This window comes from Anser cygnoides, chromosome Z (assembly GCF_040182565.1).
Source record: "Anser cygnoides isolate HZ-2024a breed goose chromosome Z, Taihu_goose_T2T_genome, whole genome shotgun sequence".
Classification (NCBI taxonomy): Eukaryota; Metazoa; Chordata; class Aves; order Anseriformes; family Anatidae; genus Anser; species Anser cygnoides.
In genome coordinates, this window is record NC_089912.1 from 59,787,909 (window position 1) to 59,809,541 (window position 21,633).

General features: G+C 45.6%; 1 protein-coding gene across 1 annotated transcript; it reads right to left on the minus strand.

Moving 5' to 3' along the window:
• Positions 1-7,685: 7,685 nt before the first annotated feature.
• On the minus strand, positions 7,686-21,189 carry ACAA2 (acetyl-CoA acyltransferase 2). The gene is made up of 10 exons (XM_013183224.3): positions 21,033-21,189; positions 17,786-17,952; positions 16,420-16,548; positions 14,708-14,824; positions 14,171-14,318; positions 12,776-12,951; positions 11,800-11,929; positions 9,543-9,613; positions 9,270-9,424; positions 7,686-8,335 (listed from the first exon to the last, which is right to left on the minus strand). The coding sequence occupies exons 1-10, from the start codon at positions 21,046-21,048 to the stop codon at positions 8,251-8,253; spliced, it is 1,194 nt and encodes a 397-aa protein (XP_013038678.3). The 5' UTR covers positions 21,049-21,189; the 3' UTR covers positions 7,686-8,250.
• Positions 21,190-21,633: the final 444 nt, after the last annotated feature.

The window sequence follows — 21,633 nt, forward strand, 5'->3', positions numbered from 1 at the left end:
AGTGAGGGCTTCCACTCCCTCTTAAACCCCCACACCCTTCCAGCATCACAACAACCATAGCCTCCATTTTGAGAGGTGGGGCTCCTGGGCCTTAAATACCTCCTTCCATCACCTGGATCCCTTTACCGCAAGCGTTTCAGTATCTGTTTCAGCTGGCGATGCTGCAGGGGACCGGTCTGAGAGCCAGGTGTTGAATTGTGCCCCCGAGCTCCCCACCTGGAGCCTGTTTTTGATCGCGGTCAGCAGCAGCCCTCAACTGCTCAGGTCCATGTCGGGAAACAGGCATCTAGCAAACCCAGTGCCAGGAGGAGCTCAAGGGCTGGCAAAGAACAGGAGATTGGGGTCATGAATTTGAAATTCAGATTTCGAATAATTATTTTGGGGGATAACAGTTAAAATACACTGGACTCTGACAACGATTTTATGCAACGTGCTACAGGGTTTTACCAGGCACCTATCCTGCCTCTGTCAGTGGTATATAATAGTTTAATGAGCTGCCTTGTGCAGGGACTCACTCCAGAATTTTAACATACTTTATTTCACAGAAAAATAACTTTCTACTATTCATTTTTTAGCTAACTGTCAGGCCAATAGTTCTGCCCCTGAATTCTACCCAGGCCCAAAGACTGCAACCGTCTGACATCAAGGAGGGTGGAAGCTTGGGACTTAAGCCTTTGGGGGCCTGTACTGCACTCTGGAGCTTTGCATCTTGCTTCCAAATGTCCCTTGTTATTTATTTTTCTTATGCGGTATGCTCTTCAGATCCATGCACAAGGGGGCGGGAAAGAACGACGGGGGCCCACCCGCAACATTAAACAGAGTCAGAGAATCTCCCGACACAAAAAACTCTGCTGCGGTTGGCAGCCCTTGAGAATTAGGCTGAGGTAGGAGGGTAAAGTCCACCAAACCTGCAGCAATCCCACGGAGATGCCCGTCCCAGTACTGTCACACCTAGCTATCGCTCTGGCTACCTCGCTGTGTCTGGAGGATGCGCCGTGTAGTCTCACAGATGTCCAAATAACAAGGGGAAAACGGGGAAGGGAAGGAAGAAAGAAAGGAAACGGAACATTTCTATGTGGTAACGACAAGCTACTTCTCCTCCATCACATGTGCACCGATGGAGTCACCAACACTCCCCCTTCATTCCCAGGAGAGTCACAGTGGAATCATTCCCAACCCCCAAGCCAGTGATTTAGACCGGACTTACCCAGGTGGTAGCAACATGCCTCAAATTCTTCGGGTTTGATTGGATCTGAAATGAGTCTCAGGGCGTCTATTTTTAGGCCTGCGATTGCAGTTTTCCCGGTGCTTCAAGTTTTCACCTTGCCCCAAGCCCCAGAACTGGGCAGAGCAGAAAGGGCAGCCACCGGTGGCTAAAGACAGAGACCAGCCCTCCAGCATGGGAAACACAAACTCCAGCGAGGAGCAGACGTGCTTGGAAGTACAAGAGTCGTAGGTCCACCACTGAGATACCAGGGAGCCATTTTACAACGTCAGTTCAAGCATCACGAGGAGTGAGGCAACGCGAAGGTCTTGAGAACCTGACTGACCACACAATCACAGACCGGCTGGGGTTGGAAGGGACCTCTGGGTCCTCTCAGGGCCCCCCCGAGCAGGGTGCCCAGACCCATGTCCAGGGGGCTGCTGGAGACATTCCCGAGGAGCCCCCGGCTCCTCTCTGGGCAGCCCAGCACAGAACCGCGGCCTGGCGGGCAGGTGAAGCCACCATGCTAGGCCCGGGGCCTCTGGGCCTGGACATGGACACCATGGAGAGAGCCCAGATCTGTCCTCTCCACACCTCCCTGCAGGTGTTGATGGCCATGAGCTCCCCCTGAGCCTCCCCTTCTCCAGGCTGAGCAGCCCCAGCTCTATCAGCCTCTCCTCGTAAGGAAGCACTCCAGTTCCCTCATCGTTTCCGTGGCCCTTCGTTGGACTCTGTCCGCTACGTCCATGGCTCTCAAAGACCTGACGATAGCACCTGGGGTCCAGATCTCCAGGATGTAATGCTACAGGCATTCCTTCCCCTGAATCTCGGGTATTCAAAGATTGGCCTTTGCCACTACTGGAGTAAAATTAGTCACAAGTGTCGAGTCCTACTTCTTGTCCACCACAACCTTGCGTGCTTTTCTGCAAACGAGGCCAATTTTTACCATTCTACCAACTGCTGATTTGCCAGATCTCACAATTTTATTATGATTTAGAAGTTCCTGGAGTTGGGGGAGTCTACATTTTCTTAAAAAGAGCATAATTTTAGCTTTGCATACACGGGAAACTTTAGCCTTGCGACTGGGCGGAAAAAACTCCTGGCAGCATGATTTGTTTAATGGTCAATTTAATGATCAAATGTCCAGTAAATATGACTTCTCAACACTCTGCCATCTCTTGCTTAAAGTTTTTTCTTCTGTTTAAATTATGTTATCTTCTGCTTCACGCTCTTTCTAGACCTTGTAAAGCCCTTTTCAAAACTTAAGAAACTTTGTTTATAAATAACCACAGAAGAGGGGAAAAACATTGAAGTGTACAACATTCTTAAAAGCTAAGCAAATAAAACAATCAATTTAACCCGTGTTTTTTTTTTGGTGGTGGTGGTGCAGTATCTTATATTAGAAATAAATATTTATAGAGGGATTCTGATTTTTTTTTTTTCCTCCCTGGCAACAGCTACAATAAATACTCTTGTAGAGAAAAATGAGTGAGACAGAAGAGTTTCACCGAACAGTGAAGAAACATGTTTGGCTACAGTACTGTGAGGAACTTGCAGCAGAATCTAACTATGAAAATTCTGAGCTCCAGCTTGGGGCCAATATTAAAATCTCAGAGAGTGGCAACTCCTTGGTCAAGTTTTCCTTTGAGATGTAGTGAGATGGTGTTTCCCAGCTCCCTTAAACAGATTATTTAGTAAAAGGAAGGATTAAGCATTTCACATAGGTTATCAGGCAGCAACCAGAAATAAAAGCATGAAACTTTTCCCCTTCTTGCTGCTTCTTCCTCGCCCCCAGTGGACAGTTTCTGGTTCATAGACACTAACCAGAGGTACCCCATGCCACGTAGCACCACGCTCTGCAATAAAAGGAAAAAAAGGGGCTTTTGGGAGGCTGGCTATTACTCTACCCGTGGGAGGTGGTGAGCGATTGCATCACTTGTTTTCTTTCACTCTTCTTCTGCTTCTCCTTTGCTTATTAAACAATTTTTATCTCAACCCACAGATTTTTTTTTTTTTGGTTTTAGTCTTCCTTTTTCTCTTCCCGCATCCCACAGGGGGCAAGAGGGGAGCGAGCGAGCGGTGATGTAGTGCTTAGCTCTCTGCCGAGGTTAACCCACAACACTTCCCTCTACCTTGAGACAGGAATTTGGACTGCCTGCTGTTAATGTCTAGTTTAGGGACCGCAATCTCTCCGCGGACTGGCACAGTAGCTGTCTTGAGCTTGTCATCTTGAGCTTCCGTGCAACAGCTCCCCGCCTCACTGATCTTCCCAGAGATTAAAGCTGTGGTTTCACAATCGTTAATGCCACCTTTGGGCAACTCCCGATCTCCCAGAAAACAGATGCAGTCCAGGTGGGGTGTGAACACGCAGCCCTACTTCTGCTGTATCCGTGTAAATGTATGCCCACCAGAGGATAACCAATAGCTGCTCTGGTACAACACCTGCCGGGATGAATTATCGCTCTGGCATTTTCAGATAGCTGTGGTTTAGCAACCCGAGTTTACACCTGATCCACCCTGCAATTCATATGGCTATTGTATTTTGACCTGGCATTGCTAGACTCCCAGTGGGACTTGTTATCACATGGCAGCCTTAAATACATTTAAAACGTTGCCTTTTATCTTTTTACCTCGCTTTCTACAAGAAATATTTATCCATTATAAAATTAAAAGGTGAGGTGAGATCTGCCTGAAATTGTGCACTTGAGGAGCTTCAAAAATAGATATTTTTTAACAGCATGTTAGATAAGATGACATTTTAACTGTTAGCCCTCCACTCACAGCATGGCAGAACTGCTTACACATAGCCCCAAAAGGAGTGTGACAGGTTAAGTCTATCTTCATCGAGTCTCCATACCTTCTCCCTCTCACACGTACAGTTGCTTCGGGCTCAGGTTTAATAGTCTGTTTTCTGGACACAGGAATCTTTGGATTTACCCTCTTCTGCGTCTTCTGTCGAATGCAGTACTTCACTTATCAACCTAAAGGAAACTTCACGGTCTGAAAAAGCTGAGAGAGACGGGGGTCGGTGGGGCTGGCTGGCGGCTGAGGGAGCTCGGGCAGGACCCGCAGGCCCCTGGGGTCGGGTAGGAGAGGGGATGAGGGAGGTGGGAGGCAGCAGGGACTGTGGCCAGAGCCAGAAACACAGGCCACGAGCCCTGCCCCGAGCGGCTGGGCCCTCACTGCAGGCTTAGCAACCCCTCAGGGGGGCCAGCATTTGTGCCCCGGCCCTGGCCCAGCCTTCCCCCCGGCTGCTTCACTCACCGGTGGCTCAGGCCAAACTGCAGCACCGCTGTCTGCTGCTGGCCCTAGGAACAGCCCCCCCATTACGAATCGTCCTCTGTGGTGGCACCCGCGCCCCCACCCCACCGCAGGCCCTGCCCTCGGTCCCCACACAGGCCCTGGCGTCACCCAAGGGCCGGACAGAGCTCCCCGGGCTCCCTTTACGCAGCCCATGGAGCCCCCAGGGCCGTCTGTGGAAAGAAATTTGGGTGCTGGAGCCCGTGGACACCGTGCTCCTCGTGTGCCATGAGAGCGCAGTGCTTCACAGGAGACATTTCTGAAGGGGGGTGAGGGTATGCAGGAGACTCGTTGGACACTAATTCCTCCCGTGCCTTCCTGTGAGAAAAATCACGATAATTTTTTCAGTCGGGATCTTCTGTGAAGCTATTTTATTCGCGATTGCAATGTCGAGCGTCCTGCATGCAGGAGCGCCCAGCAAAAGTATATCATAACCTTATATTCCCTATTCGCAGGACCTCTCGCGATTATTTTTCAACGGTCTCGGGAATCTGGAGAGGTCCCAGTTGACTGGAAGCTGGCAAATGTTGTGCCAATTTTCAAGAAGGGCAAGAAAGGAGACCCTGGTAACTACAGGCCCGTCAGTCTCACGTCAGTGTCTGGTTAAATTACGGAGAAAATTATCCTGGGAATTATTGAAGTGCACCTGGGGAACAATGCAGTCATAGGTCCCAGCCAGCATGGGTTCATGAGGGGTAGGTCCTGTTTAACAAATTTGATTTCCTTTTACGATAAGATCACCCATCCAGTCGATCAAGGGAAACCAGCTGAGGTGATCTTTTTGGATTTCACTAAAGCTTTCGGTACAGTTTCCCATAGGATCCTACTGGACAAAATGTCCAGCACACAGCTAGATAAAACCATCATACGGTGGGTGAGCAATTGGCTGACGGGCAGGGCACGAAGGGTTATGGTACATGCGGTTCCAACATTAACCTAGGCCAGACTTGCAAGAAAAGCAGAGCTACTGCTGCGAGGACAGATGCCACAGCAATACAGCGAGAAATGTCTAAAACGCACCACCCAGTGGCAGAAAACTATAGCTACATTTATCAGTAAATTCATAGCTTTCCCAGAAATGCTTCTTTTTACCACGCATTTCAAGAAGGATAAAAAATCGGTGTTTTCATTATAATGTGCCATACAGACTACTTACGAAAATGAAGAATACTCCAGCGCCTAAAAAGAAAAATAGAATGTATGCACTTGCTTCAATCAACATGAATAATGACTCCCCTAAAATCTAATGTATTTCTTCCATATTTTCTGCTCCTTCCAGAACACTATTACATTCCCCTAATCCTTATTGCCGTCAATAAGATGTCTTCACTTCCCAAAGGCAGAAACACAGGTCTACCATTGTTGTACCTAGGAAACGGAATATACTTTGAAACGGTGTGCAAGGATCAGATATTCCTGCTGTCATTCTGTAGTAAGTGACCGGACTTGGTAGCAAGGACAGGCTCTGACCAAATCCTCACACAAGGAATCCCTACATATTGTGGAAGATTAGCTGAGGTATCAGTAATGCCTGTGCTCATTTTTATAGTTGAAAAGAAAAAGACGAGACTCTTGAAGCACAGCAAGTGGTATTTTTTCCATCACCTAGCACAGACCTGTCTCAGGGAATATCACACTCTAGGCTTAAAAGCAAAACCAGGAATTATAGCAAAGAAAAGCAGTGTATTTCCCCCAAACCCAGAGCATCCACGCACCTTTCGGAACAGCTTCCTGCTGGAGACAAAGCTATTGATGACTGGCAGTTTACACAGAGAGATTGCCAGTGGTCTCAACCCCAGAACAGTTAATTGACCCCAAGTCAATTAACCCCAAGTCAGACTGCTTTTGACAGCAGTCTAACAAGTGAGCCAAATTTCAAATGGACAACAGTGAGCAGAAGTACACATGAGGTCGAGTTGTATGTGGATTGTCCAACTTAGAACACTTAGGTCAGTTTTAAACCTAAAGAAAGAATTGCATTCTTCCTAACCACACTTAATTTGTCATCTTTTGGAGTGTTTAGACCACCAGGCATTGCAACCTGAGACCACAGAGAGGCAAAAAGAACTAAGTTTACTCCCCAAACAAGAGCATTTTCCCTTAGGCTCTCTTCAAACTGACACTAAACTTTAAATTCTTGAAGCTCTGGAAGAAGTTGCAAATATTAGAACTATAACACATTAAGTCCCGGTAACTTTATGGGAAAGGATTTCACTTTCACTTTAGTTCGACAAAGCCCCTCATCAGAGGCTCTTCCAGGAAACGGACAGGATAAAAATAGAATGATACAGGAATAAGCAGTGGGCAAAGAAAGGTTTCTAGCAGGATGTACGATGATGACCTGTGCTGGTAAGATACTTGTTATCTGGAAAATGGAGTATCATGATGCATTTTACAGAAACATTATGCTGGATGACCAAATGCAACTCTCAAAGAGAATTACACGTGGATTTCAAGAACTTGAGTGATACAAGAGGGCAATTAAACATTACGGGCAAAATAAGTGCATGACGTACATGAAGGGGATTATTTTTTACTGTACCTACAGAATCACAAGCTCTGAAAGAATTGTTACTACGCAGGGAAGAGAGCTTGGAAAAACTGGAGCCAGATCTCTGAAAAGACGAGTTCGATGATTATCCACAGTCAAAAGGTGAGAAGGAATTAGATATTTGATACTATAGAAGGAACCAAGACGACATCCTGCTTTATAAAATCCATGTGGCAAATGCATCTTGAACAGTGAAACCCTGATAACCCTAACTTACTAAAACATAGTAGAGGGAGGAAAAAAGACACTGTGTTAAATGAGTATCTGGTTTGCTGCCTTACAGCAGCTGGTTTTTTGAATCCTTGCAATGACTTCAGAAATATTTAGTGCTGTTTAAAGAAACTGCATCCGTAAGTAACCTTAGGAATGGTGATCAGCATACTTTTAGCTGCTACCCACCAATTCTAACGCCACTTGCCTTGACTTGAACTCGTTGCTCGTCTGGACATTCTGGTTCTGAATGGCCTCGAATCTTTCACAATCACCACAGCTCAAGGCAGTGGAGTGGCAGGAAGAAGTCACATCTCAACAGGATGAAGATGAGAAACTGAAGACTAAAGTCTTCGCTACCACTTTAGCCCATGTAGCACAGTACAGTGATTTAAAACAAATTCACAAACACACGCCGAGCCCTTTTTCATTACATTTATTGTTCTTTCAAGAGGCACAATGACGATTTCAGCTTCCCCTCATTTTCTTTTACCTTGCAAAACAGCAGGGTACAGGTTAGAGCCATCGATCTACGATCAGTATATACTTCAGATGGTCTCCAATTAAGTTTCCACATTTCCTGGTAAGAGAGGCACATGTGCCAGACAGCAGCAGCAGCTGAAATAAGGAAAGTTAAAGCAATACTTGCTTAACAAGCCGCACTGCTATTTTAAGGCAGGTTTGGTGAAAGTTTGACAGGCAATTTCCTCAGGAAATGAAAAGAATTTTGCCTACGGAAATATAATAAACTTGATTGAAAAGAGGCTTTTAGAAAATACTTCATCAGTGTGAAATTACATTGGTACTACACTTTCTTTAGGTACAAAGACATTACTGAGTCTTCTCGTTCAGAATTCAGACTTCTCAGTTATTCCTTAATCTTGCAGGAACACGTGAAGGGAGGCAGTGATGCTTTACTGTCACGGAAGGCAGAAGTTTTCCACAGAATCAGGAATTTGGGCACCGCTGAAGTCTCCAAAATCTCTCAGGCGGTGTTCTCAATGAGAAGGGCAATACCTTGTCCACCTCCAATGCAAGCTGACCCAACTGCGTATTTCCCACCACGCCGCCTGTAGAGAAAATACACCAGTGAAAATGACTTACATTTATGAAACCACGGTAGCTGTTGTCCCGATTTTATCAACAGAAACTAGCTATCGACTTTTCAAAGGTACTGATAACGAGGAGATTTTCCAATCTTCTTTTCCTGGGAAAATCTTACGAAGCCTCAGCTGCTACTGAAATATTTCTGTAGAAAAACAGAGTTCCGCGTCTGGGTCTTTCCCACCTAAAAGACAGTTTATTATATTGCTCTTAGGAGCACAAAACAGAAAGGAACGGCATTAGGGGATACTTCAGGTTTCAACACATGGTAAAATATCGCATAACTCAAATATAATTTTATGGCCAAGGTGGTCTTTAAAAGCTAAGTTTTCTACGGCCGCACTCAACCATTTTTTGCAAGCTGTAAATTAATTAAGGTTTTATGGTTGAGTACTAGTAGAGTGCTGCAAGTACCAGCAAAAACATATAGGGATCTCTGCCCTGAAGGGAGGGGAGGGGGAAGGAAAAAAAAAAAAGGGAAAATTCAGATTAAAACGGTACTGAGCATACCAAGCAAGCCAAAAGAGTCAGCATTTCTGAAAACGGATTAAAGGAGAAGGAGGGCGATGGCAAAGCCTTTTAAATGTAGCCCGTTAAGGAAGGGACAGACTTTGATCGAGGCAATTTCAATAAAGGAAGCTTTCCACTGACTGCTGGGGGCTTTGGATCAGAAGTAGAGGAAGGCAAAAAGTCCTGTAATGACGAGAGAATGGAATGCGAGGCTGGACTTGGACTGCAGGACACAGGCAACGTTTGTGTACAAAGAGGAACACCTCAGTGATGACAATTTAGAGCCAGTGGACTGGAAGATTTTAGTCGCGCAGTGTCTGCGCTACAACTCCTTTGCAGGCGTGAATACGTCAGCACTGCATTACCAGTAGCTGTTGGCCATACACATACCGTAATTCGTGAACCAGATGAGCTGTGATCCGTGCTCCCGAAGCACCCAAAGGATGGCCGATAGCGATGGCACCTCCGTTGACGTTGGTTTTCTCAGGGTCGAGGCCCAACACTTTCTCAACAGCCAGATATTGAGGTGCAAATGCCTCATTCACCTGCAACACAGGAGAAACAATACAGCCGTTCACATCCGTTCAACTGGCCACTTGTACGAGGGGAGGCCTTCCTGCTAAAAAGATCGGTAACCTCGCTGTTTGCGTTAAATCCTCTCACCTCTATCAAATCCATGTCCTTCAGGGTCAGTCCCGCTTTCTTCAGAACCTCAGTAATTGCAGGTACAGGGCCTATTTGGAAAATTATGTGCACAGTTAATGAAAGGAAAAATAAAGCCTTATAAACATGCTATACATTGGATAGCTTTATAAAGCCTCAACAGATTCCATCCCCATGAGCTGCTGTGGAGCCCATGAACCTCGGATATGGCACTCACCTACTTTATTAGTTGGCGAGAGAACTCCAAAACCTAAACAATTAACTATTTGGCATCTTCCTCAACAAACTGCCAAGGAAAGTTAGCAGCATCATTGCTGCTGCACAGCGATGTTGGTGAACATGTACCTAAGTTTCAAGTCAAGAGGACAGAATCCCATGACAAGTAAAACCACCTTTTGAGGCATTCTCCTCTCCAGTACTAACACACACACACACACACAAAAAAAAAAGGCAGGCTTTCTGGAGCTTGGTGGTCATGTGTTTAATTATGGGTACTGCTGTTTTGGTGCTCTTAGTATAACTTAGCTGTAAATCTAGCTTAAGAACAAACAAACAAAAAAAGCAAACAACAAAAACACACAACGAAATGTCGCTTTGGACCCAGGCCGAAGCAGTCCACTGAAGCAAGTAAGATTTTTTGGGGAGAGTATTAGTTTGGCAATAAAATTGTCTCTAGAAGAAAGCTGACATCTGCAACCTAGTAAAATCCACTAAGAAAGATTCATCTCAAAGCACAGCTACCTAAGGAAAGATACCCTCAAAGAGAATTTGAAAGGGCTGTTTCGATATGTGCTTGCAGGTCAAGGACACCGTGACGTTAGATGGGAGCTGACCGTCAGACGAATAAAACCAATCCTAAAATGCTTTTTAAGTATCTCACTACCAAGAAATGGTACGGACGACTCAGAGCTCAGGAATAAACAAAGCATAAAAATGAGTAAATGACCTAAGAGGCAGAAAGGTTAAAAAGAAGAAAGGGCCCAGGTCAAAGCTCAGTGGATCATTAGAAAGACTCCGGCTTAATACTAGGCCCTAGATGTATTTCATGGACTGATTTTAGTATGCTCATTGTGTGAGAGAGAAACGGGAGGGTCTCATGTGGACAACACAAAGACTCCTAATGACAGACAAGGAGACTAAAACTTCCCACCCCCCAACCTCCCTTTTCTCTTTCTTAAATAATGAATTCTCTCAGAGATTGTAAAGGCAGGGCTCCCTAACACCGTCAGTATGTGAAAAGGCAGTCGTTCGGTCTGAGCTCCTCTGTTCTCTCAGATCCGTTGCTGTCATGTCTATGAATCTCTTCTGGTCTTTTTGGGTTGCTGGGGACAAGCCGCGGTATTAAGAAGCGAAGACACGAGCTGTTTCTCCGTATGACTTACGAAGTTTTTAAACAGGCTGAAAGAGTTGCCTGACCTACGAAGAATGGGCTGGTTTAGAAAGCACAACGACAGCGTGAAGTCTAGCGAAAGAAACCCTCCCTCTACATTTGCTTTGAAGGTTGGGTTAGTCGGATAGCCCTAGTGAGAAAGCAAAATCTGACAATGCTTCATTTGCATCTCTCCTGACACGTGAAACCAGCCGACATAGACTTCTCTGAACAGAAGGGCAGAAAGGGAAAGTAACGCTGGGATACAATGCTGTCTACGAACTGAACAGAAGGGAAGACTCCCGGCACGTCTGGATCAGCTTTGAGGGTTTGTTTGCATTAACAGCTACTTGGTGAGAAAGCGTAAAATACGGGACGTGCAAAAAAGTCGGTTGGTTTGCCAGAATAATGCCTAAACGGACACATCTGTTGGAATCCTGTCTTAACTTGAGCAACTGAGTTACGGCTCGAAAGGGTACACATAGCCAATATTTTTTCAACAAGGCGACTCATAATTACGCGATAATGGGATGAAAAGCTTACGGGAAACTAAGGTAAGCTTCAGGAGAAAACTCTTATTTTTTTGAAAAACCTGTTTTCTTAACTAAGAGAGTAAAAAAAGGGGAAAAAACGTGGCTGGAGGGACTGTAGTTCAGAGCTAACGCTCTAGGTCAGGCACTGCGAATACCGCTTCAGCCAAACCGAAGTCCATCCCTCTGCATAAAAGGGTTGGATGGATGCCACGGGACAATCCCTCTGCAGGAAGCCACCCAAATTTCTCCTTCAGAGCTACCAGACTCGGTACACTGCAGCCTCCTTTCTTAGGATGCCCACCACAAGAAGAGCGTGCTTGATGCCGTAAGAAAAACGTGCTTTATTGCCGCTTACCGATGCCCATTATGGAAGGGTCACAGCCGGCTGAATGATAAGCTACTACTCTCGCCAGAGGAGTGAGACTGTGCTTTTTAAGGGCCGATTCGCTGGCAACGATGACTGCACCGGCTCCATCGCACACCCCCTTGCAGTAAGAGAGAAAAGCATTCTTAGGGGAGAAAGCGCAAACAAAAAAAAAATACCCACATTTTAAACTAAATATGCCCCACTCAAAGAGAAACCAAAACCCACTTTCAGTCTACAATGCTATCATTAACGTTTAATGAACAATCTTATTAGTGTTTACTCAAAACGTACCACAATCTTTCACTATTCTGCCGACTGTGAAAGAAAGTTAAACACAGATGATTAATTTTGTTAAATACAGGTGATTAATTTTAACATTTCAGAAAAATAAAATACATTTTTGCCGCTGAAAGCCTCCCTTATACGGGAAACATCATTCCATAGATTTGCGGGGACCCTATTAATATTAGGTAACCCACGTATCATTAATAGGAAAAGATACTACACAGACACCCATCCTTACTGTGGCCACGGTCTATTTTAGGCAGGAATTGGGATTGTATTCTCGCCGCGGCCCAAAGAACATCGATCAATTGATGAAGGTGATGACTGTAAGAGGAACTGTCCCGAAGGACGCGCTGCTAAGTTCTCAGCCTACTCCGAGTAACAGCAGAGCGTGGTTTGGGCTAGAGAGGATACTAATTGTGGCAGGAAGAGAAGCAGCAGCGTGCCCAGGGGGATAACGGCTGATTTGTAAAGCAGGTATCAGTAATCGTCGCCCCCAGAAGAAAGCAGAATGGCTAAATCCACGCAGCCACTGCGAATATAAAGGATTAGAAATCCTTTCCATCAGGAGACGCTGCTGACAGCCGAAGGTGGCTCAGAAAGACGTAACGACAGCGACAACGAATTTAGAGAACGTTAAAGGTGACACTTCCATAAGCTAAGGCTTTGACGTACTCACTGAAGCATTCCCAGCCGTGACCGTCCCATCCTTTTTAAAGACGGCCGGGAGCTTTGCCAATTGCTCCAGAGTGGTCTGGGGTTTCGGGTGCTCGTCCTTTTGCATGCTTTCCTTCCCTTTTTTTGTTTTCACTTCCACCGGTGCCATCTCCGCGTTAAAATGGCCAGCATCTTGAGCTGCAAGCACACAAAGGAAAATAAAAGACGGATAAAAAAAATGCAGTATACGATTGCCTTTTGCTCTATTTCAGCCAAGAGTTCAGGGACAGTACCATTTGTGCTTCCTTTAGTTTAAATGGGCCAGCTGGGGGTTTACTGTTTGTTTGTGGTTTTTTGGAAACAGAACAAAAACTGTACGAATACATTCTAAAACTTCTCCAAATAATACTTTAATATTGGAGATTTTATTTCAGCAAAGGCTCCAGAAACGGCAGGAATTAGCTTCGAATATCAGCAGGGAGGGCATCCCCTTATTTCTAGGTTGGATATTAGGATGAACTTCTTTACAGAAAGGGTTGTGAGGCATTGGAACAGGCTGCCCAGGGAAGTGGTTGAGTCACCATCCCTGGGGGTCTTTAAAAGACGTTTAGATGTAGAGCTTAGTGAGATGGTTTAGCGGAGGACTTGTTAGTGTTAGGTCAGAGGTTGGACTGGGTGATATTGTAGGTCTCTTCCAACCTAGATGATCCTGTGATTATTGATGAATACTGATGAATATTGACGAACAGGACTTCCACACCCATTAAAAATATAAAAGCTACCTTCAAGAGTAGCAGCTGATAAAAATCAACATCATTTGAATCTAAAAACATGCCTAGGTCCTTTATCTCGCGGTCACCTTTGGATTGCAATATATGTTGAAGGTCACAACTGCCTATTATCCTGTTTACACTATCGATCGACTTCGTAGTAACACAACGCCTCTGAGTTATGGCTTTGGTGATATAAACTGCCCAGAGGAAAGTTTAAAAACGGCTCCTGAAGAAATTTCCCCTCCTTAGATCCCCATCTGCTCTAAATGTTCAAGGGTTGTAGAACAGCATACGACTTGCAGAAGAAAAAAAGAACAATTTAGGTCAATCACAGTAAACGTTGATGTGCAAGAAGGACGTGGGCTGGTGTGGAAGAGGACTACTCTGCAGCAGAAAAGAAAGGAAGGAGGGGACGTCAGGCATCCCACCAAAAGGGCACCAAGCCACACGCTGTGCAGCCAGGAAAAAAAAAAAGTGACAACCAAAAAACAAGCGGCACCAAAAAAACAAGTGACAATCCAAAAACAAGCGACGCCAATATGCACGAGCCACATAAAACTTACAAACAGTCCGGATTGTTGCTAAAAACTCTCTGTATTTGAAAATGGCGTCACATGAACGCTTGCATTCCTAAATTTACCAACCAGCTTTGCATCTCTGCTGTGTTTTGAAGGCGTAGCGGTCACAGTCCTCCCGCGTGATGCTGTACTTTGCAGCCAGGTTTTCAGCCGTAACTGCCATGGGTATTTTCACGTGCGTGTCAGTCAGACCTTCCCACAAGGTGTCTTCCAACTGCACGGAACAGTATTAAAAGACATAAAAGACCACAAAGCACAGCAATATTAATATTTATTACTGACAATTTCTAATTATCCTGATTTTTAGCTTTTCTATTATATGGAGCACTTTGATGGGATACACCAAGTGACCTAAGTTTTTGGACTGAGCGTTTTATTACACCTACCTTGGAATAGAAATTCTAATATTGTTTTGGAAAAGCTACAAAACCGTCAGCATTATGGAAACCTACTGTCTGCATACTACTGGATAAATGCTTTGACCATCTAAATCTGGATCTAATCTCCAACGATTTCCTTCAGAAGACTGCAGCGTCTATATGGCTGATACTTTACACTCCTTTTGAAACACTTCGTTCACAGGAAATAAAAAGGAAGTTAGACCTTGAGTTCTGCTCCTAATCTGGTTCCAAACCGAATGTTTCGAACTGCATAAGGAGCCTGGCTCATGTTTTCAGCTCCACCACACAGGACCACTTCGGAGTCATTAAGGCAAATTTCCTGTAAATAAAACCAAAACAGATTTAGGATTCCAGGATTTAGTCTGCTGGTTTTGAAAGACGGTAATGATCATTTTAGAAAAATACCTCGTCAACTATAAAGCCACACACAGAATGAATTCATGCTTACTTGTGCGTACTTAAAAAGGGCTTACCCTATTAGGATTGGGCTTATCCTATTAGGATTGGGGTCTGTCCCTTTCATCACATGCTCTTTCCCCCTCCTGTCAGTGAGGAACAGTCATGACAATGAGGGAGGAAGAGAATACGGGCACACACATAACAGGAAAGAGGAACAGGACTGAGAACCTGATGGCATCTCCATGCTTGTGTGGTTAGGTTAACAGACGTTTGAGCCTGTGGTTTGGGTTTGAGTATCACTGCCACAAAACCAAAACTTTCTTTTTTCCCCCCCATCTGTTGCCTCTTCAGCTCCCAATCGTCTCAAAAGGAACACAAATTAAACCTCTAAGCCTGAAACTAGACTTTATGATTCTTAATAAATAAAGGGACATAATTTTAGAAAATTTTAGCCAGGTAAACTGCCAAAAGAAACACCAGCCACACACTAATTCACCACCAGTAACTCGTTAATAATTGTGACTGATTTGTGGCATTATGTGCTGAGACGCTTCCTACAGTTTCTAGAAACTGCACATTTAAGCAGTTGTGAACAGCCTGGTCACGTGCCAGAAAAATACAGGAACAAGCACCACTGACGAAATGCCACCGTGGGTAAAGATCTCACGACGATGCTTGGACAAAATCTCCAACAGATCTTTTCAGTGGAGTGCGTATAGACTTCCAGAAAGTGCTAGGGAGAACATTTAGATCAGTATTATTGGGAAAAAAAATCACTCTCATAACGATTCATTGCTCCTCAGACAAAAAAACGCGTTGCTGCTTTTCTGAAGGGAACTATGAGAAACTTGTGATTAGGCAGAGAGTAAATACTACGTTAAAAAAGATGAGCAACACTTCTACGTGAAAAACACCTCGGTTTTTAAGCAGAAAAATGTCAAATGAACAATGATGTTTAATTATTTTTGCCAACAATCAAGTGTGTTTGTTGAAGGAATGGAATAAGCAAAGCTTAAAAAAATCCCCTGGTAAAAGGCATCACAGGAAACTTCCAAAGCGCACGTTAGAAACTGTGGCAGAGTTTCGTGTTTGACAAAGGATATCGAAGAGTCCAGCAGAAATAAAGAGAAGGTGGATCAGGACATGTGATTTCAAGCCACTAATGGATCTCTCATAAATCTCACGCAATGGTCAGCTGCAAACAAGCTGATTTTTTTTTTCTATTTTAGAGAAAGCGATGCCATAAACTACCTAACCCATGAGAGCATGAGGATCTTTGAACGAAGACACAATTAAAAAGACACAATTACAAAACCAGACGTAAAAAAACAGCACTGCAGAGGCACACGACCCTGCAGGACAATATGATGCCTCTAGCAGTGGTAGCCAAGAACCCGTAACTCATCTCAAACGCGCAATAAATGCTTTTACACACCTCTTCTCTCAGTTAACAACGTGATAAAGTTACAACTAATACAGAAATACGGGAGGGAAAAAAAAAAAAGAGCTCAGTACCTGACATCCATTGGCGATGGCTTGGAAACCAGAGCCGCAAAGTCTGTTGACGGTGAGGGCTGGAACCGGGACGGGAACTCCCACCCGCAACCCGACATGTCGCGCGATGTAAATTGCGTCCGCGGAGCTCTGCGGGCGGAACAAACAATAAGTTGTGTTACACTCACATTTTGCTGGGAAGCGAACGTCTTGAGCAAAAGTCACACCGGCAGGGAACCGATCTTTTCCAAACAGAAAAAACAAAAAAACTTACGCTCTTGGGGATCGTGCCCCAAGCTAACGGGTGTTATAAGCACACGATTCTGCGCACAACGCTACCTGACCATGGAAACTGTGGAAAAAAAAGTGGAACCGAGTCATTTCTGCTGAAGAAGGGGAGTTGAAAATAGCCCCTTCGTAGTTACTTGTACTTAACCGAGTAGAAAACGGACTAAAAAATCGAAAATTTACTGGTGGGGGAGATGGAAGAGTATGATGCAAAGGAAAAGAAATATAATTCCAACGTGAAAAGACTGCTATTCCTTGCGTGAAAACGAGTTACACGATGGAGCAATTTATCTGTTTTTTTGACAAATAATTCTCACAAAAAGCCCAAAAATTTGAGTAAACGAAACCGAGATGGTAGCCGTGGCAGACAGAAGAATCTAAAGCCACTCTTTTGGCTACAGATCCTTTAGAAGGAATACAGCGTGTTTGGTCACTTATCACTTCAGTTCCCTGGTATCTTTTTCTTCTGCACCCTTGAAATAGTCAGATTTGCAAGGGAAGTGTCAGCGTCCACCCTTAGCACAATAAAATCAGAATGCAAAACAAAAATAGGAAGAGAAATGCGCCTGCCTAAAACAAATACCCTCACCTACATGTGTGGATAACTGCGGCTTTGTAACGCCGGTGCCCTGCATACAACAGCATCCAGATCAAAAACTCTTTGTTAAAAAAAATCTCTTTAGAAAGCTCGAGGGAAATGGGCCCAAATCAGTTCCAGTCTCTAAAAGAACAGGATTTATACAATCCAGGGCAAATTCATCGATGATTTAATGACACAGGTCATTAAAACAGGAAAAACATAGCACGGATTAGCACCTAGCCATGCGATGAACCCGTATTTTTGAATCAGCCTCACCTGGTTTAAACTATTTTTGTGGAGCTAGAAGAAAGCTAAGCCTTGCTCCCAGCAACGGCACCGATCACGCAGGGTACGTCCCTTAAACACGAACGGGAAGCACTACGCTACGAGCGCTACTTACCCCTTCCATTTCCACCCCTGTGGCTTATTCTCGGCTGCAAAACAGAGGGAGCTATCTATAGGACCGCGCTGAAGATGACTGAAATAATCCCCGGCCGGCGAGTTTTCCGTGCTACCAACCTGCATGACGTTGCCAACGATGACGCTGTCGATGATCTCAGGGGAGACCTTGCCGGCAGCCAGGGCAGCCCGAGCGGCATGTTCTGTCAGATCGGTGGCCGTGAAGTCCTTCAGCAAGCCCCCGTAGGTCCCGAAAGGCGTTCGCTTCGCTGCAACGATGAAGACACCTGCAACAGAAGCGAGAAAGATCCAGATCTGCAGATCAGGGAGCACTCAGGCTCTCTTATTTTTGCTTACGTGAGTTAACAGCCAGACCCACACCAAAGAGAAGCACATAAAAAAGGAGACACAGGGCATACCGAAGAGAAAACGAGCAAGGTAGCCTCAACAGAATAACATCCTAAATTCACAACAGGATTCATAAACGCTATCGACATCCTACGTTCATCCTAAAAGACAGCGTGAACCCAAGCAGCTCAAGACAAGTAAGATACAGGAGGCAGCGATACTTTAGACAGGGAAAATATGCCGGAATTAATGGTCAGAAAGAAAAGCTAGAAGACTCCAGGGACACCTCCTTTCCAAGAAGTCTGGAAAAAGTAGATAGTTTGGATACGGGGCAGACAAAGGAGGCTGCCACGCTCCATCAGATATCAGTGACAGCGCACTAGAAGCATGAAAGGAACTTCCATGAAAACCCACACTGGATACCCGTGAAATAATCTGTCAGATGAGGAACTGTACTTTTAAAACCAAAAACGGCCACTTCCTATCTTATAAAAATCAGGGAATTTGGGGCTTACTCACTGAAACAGTGTTCACAAAGGTTTGTTTTTTTTAAAAAATGTTTTAAATTTGACACCTTTAACTTTAGAGGAAAAAAAAGTGTTCTCTTATAAAAATATAATGATATTTTCCTAATTAATATAGGTCACCTAAGCTGCATTAGCACCGGTCTTCCAGCTTCGGAGAAGAAAATCCAGTTTCCAACGGAAAGGAGAGCCTGTGCAGGCGCACAAACGCCTCGGCCAGAAGGAGCCTAAGAGGATTTGAGCTCGAGCAAAGCCCCGCACCCTACAGAACACGTACCGACTGCTCGGCACAGCAGCTCTCTGCTTCCACGTGTCGGGACAAGAGGGAAGCAGGCTGTGAACTTTCCCCCAGTTGAGCTCACGCGCCTTCTCTGCGGCTGCCATGGGACAGCCGCTGTTATTTTAAGCAACGCTGGAAGGATACGCACAGATGGAAGGATGAAGGCAAACGAAAAGGCCTGTTCTTTACGCTGCCCGCGACCACCCTTCTGACTGCTTTCAGGCCTTCTGTTACAGGCTGCGCGATCTTTGGCTGGTTTGTCACTGAGGGTGCTCCTCCATCTCTCGTGTACGTGGATTACGCGGACCCCAGGCTGCACGATTTACAGGAAAGGACTCTCCCAAACTCGTGAAGGTCAAGCTCGCTCCACTGACAAGGACCTGAATGCAGTGCTGGGACCCGAAGCAGGCAGTCCTTACGCTCTGAAAACCATCTGGGAAATGCCCTGATGTAGACCGAGCAAGAATTGCAGCTTCAAGGATAAGCACGAACGTCCACTGATTGAAATCCATTCACTGAAAGTTTTTTTTACTTAGCTTGTACATGTGGGTTTTATTTAAAAAAAAACAAACTGAAAACTAATAACAGATGGAAACTGGGAACCCCTACAGGTGTTTTTGTTCTAAAGAAAATGATGCTTTAATTAACTTATCATTATGGAAAACAGCCACATTTAGTATATTAGTACTCAGCTGCAAGGCTTTGCTGTGAACCAGGTCAAGGACCCGACCAAGCCAAAGAATTTTTCCCCTCCCTTTTGACCTGGAGGTTGGCTGCCCGCATTATCTGCTGAATCACACACAGACAGCTTTACAAACAGGCCCGGGGTGGGGTAGAACTTTGCCCTTCAGTTGACAATTAACAACATTTTCTCTTCCAACCCGACCGTTCGCCGCTGCCCACGTCTTCCCCCACAGCACCACGGGGCCAAAGTGTAACCCAGACCAGATCATGCAACAGAAGGATAAAGACTACGGCTGATGATATTCATGTGGATCAGTTCTGCAACCGAGTCCACTTTCTGGCTGCTCAGTAAAACAGTAGTTTCAGACTAAAGGAGAAGATTGGAGTGAACTAGCGAGGAAAGAAGAAAAAGCACAACCTTACCTCGCAGGCATGAAATTACACTGACCACAGAGATACTCCCCTGAGGGCAATTACTCTCATTTTGCTTGTTGGGAGAGACATCATCTACAAACGCTACACCCTTCACTGAATTTCAGGAAGGATGACAAGAGGTAGATGAAATCCTGTGAGGAGGAACCCTGCCCTTTTTCCTAAGTCCCCATTAATTAGCACTGTCCTACATCACCACAGCAAGACTCCCAGTCTCCGCTATTTCCCAAGGTGACAAATGCATGACAAAAGCAGAATATTACCAAATGCATACGGATTTGGAAACCTTTGGGACTAGAAAGTAAAGGTAACTGGGCATTCTTATCAAATACTCAGTTCAAGACATGTTTTAATCTGATTTTGTTAAGAACTCCTCTGCCAAAATCAGACACAGATCTGAAACCTTCTATAACCCTCCAACGCTTCTTAAATGCGCTTGGTATGAAAATATTTGTTCACCAGGACTCCTTTACCTTATTTTTAGAGGACGTACGATTTAAACCACACAAAGTAGTTCTTTACACAAAACACTTGCAGGAGCTGCTGGAGCTTACAAGCGGCGTTCAACCTGCACTGTTACTTCATATGCCTGCATATAGGTTTGTGTGCTGCCTCCGGCCCTACAGAAAGTTAAGGACAGTATAATCCTGTCACGGGTCTGCAGATCAGCGGAGGTGTGCCAGCACCCTGTGCTTTATTTGAAATATTAATGTTATTCCCAGCCGTTTATCCATGCTGACACAGGACCGACAAGACAGTGAGGAGGAAAACAGAAGAAACCAAAACAAACCCAAGCAAGGCCCACAAGCCAACCAACACCCACAACCCCACCATCCCCCCGCAGACAGAAAGGGGCTCAAAAATGCCATTTTCCCTTTTTTTTTCTCAACCCCACAACCCGCCGAGGGGCTGAGGGACCCAGTCCCTTGCTGCACCCCCCCCGCACCCGGCGCTGCCCCCTCGGGCAAGGCAGCGGGGCCAGCCCGTGGCACCGACCCCCGAGCCCTTTTGGGGAGCCCCCCCCGGGTGACAGGGGGGCGCCCCGGGCTCACAGGACCCCACAAGGACCCCTCCGGGCCCCCCCCCAAGCCCGACTCACCCCTGAGGAGCGCCATGGCCGCCCCGCTCCGCGCCCGCCCTCTGTGGCGCCCCTCAGCCCGCACATTCGCCACGCCAAGAGAGGAGGCGCCTGTACCGATTTCCGCGCAGGCGCCGCTTTTTGTTGATTTGATTATTTCTTTATCTTTATTTGATGTGTCCCCTCCTCGCCGTCCCCGCGCTTGGGGAAAGGGGAGCGGGGGGACGACCTGAGGCGAATCGGCGGCGGCACAAAATGGCGGGCGGCCCCGTGAGGGTCGCCCAGGGCGCTGCTACCTGGTTTTGTCCATATCGGTGGCCTTACATGGAGGACACGGGGCTTTTCTTCTCCCTGTCTGCACCTCGACCTTGTCAGTTGGTGCGGGGGATGCCCCCCCAAAGCACCTCACAAATTTCTAGTATTTGAAAAGGCACGCTGAGGTGTAAAAAATGTGGTGGTTGGTGGAACACCTCGGGCTGCCAAAGGGCGGATCGATAAAAATGCTTTGTTACAAACAGAAAAAATGCCATATGTCTTCAATGAAGGAATTTAAAACATTTTTCTTCTAGATTTTCCATATGAAAACTAAGTGTCCTATTCAAAATGTCTTTCAACTGCTTTG

Coding starts and splice junctions, on each gene's coding strand:
- ACAA2 (XM_013183224.3), bottom strand. Junction 11,930..12,775: donor TCACGGCTGGGAATGCTTCA/GTGAGTACGTCA, acceptor TCTTACTGCAAG/GGGGTGTGCGATGGAGCCGG. Junction 8,336..9,269: donor CATCTGGTTCACGAATTACG/GTATGTGTATGG, acceptor TTTTCTCTACAG/GCGGCGTGGTGGGAAATACG.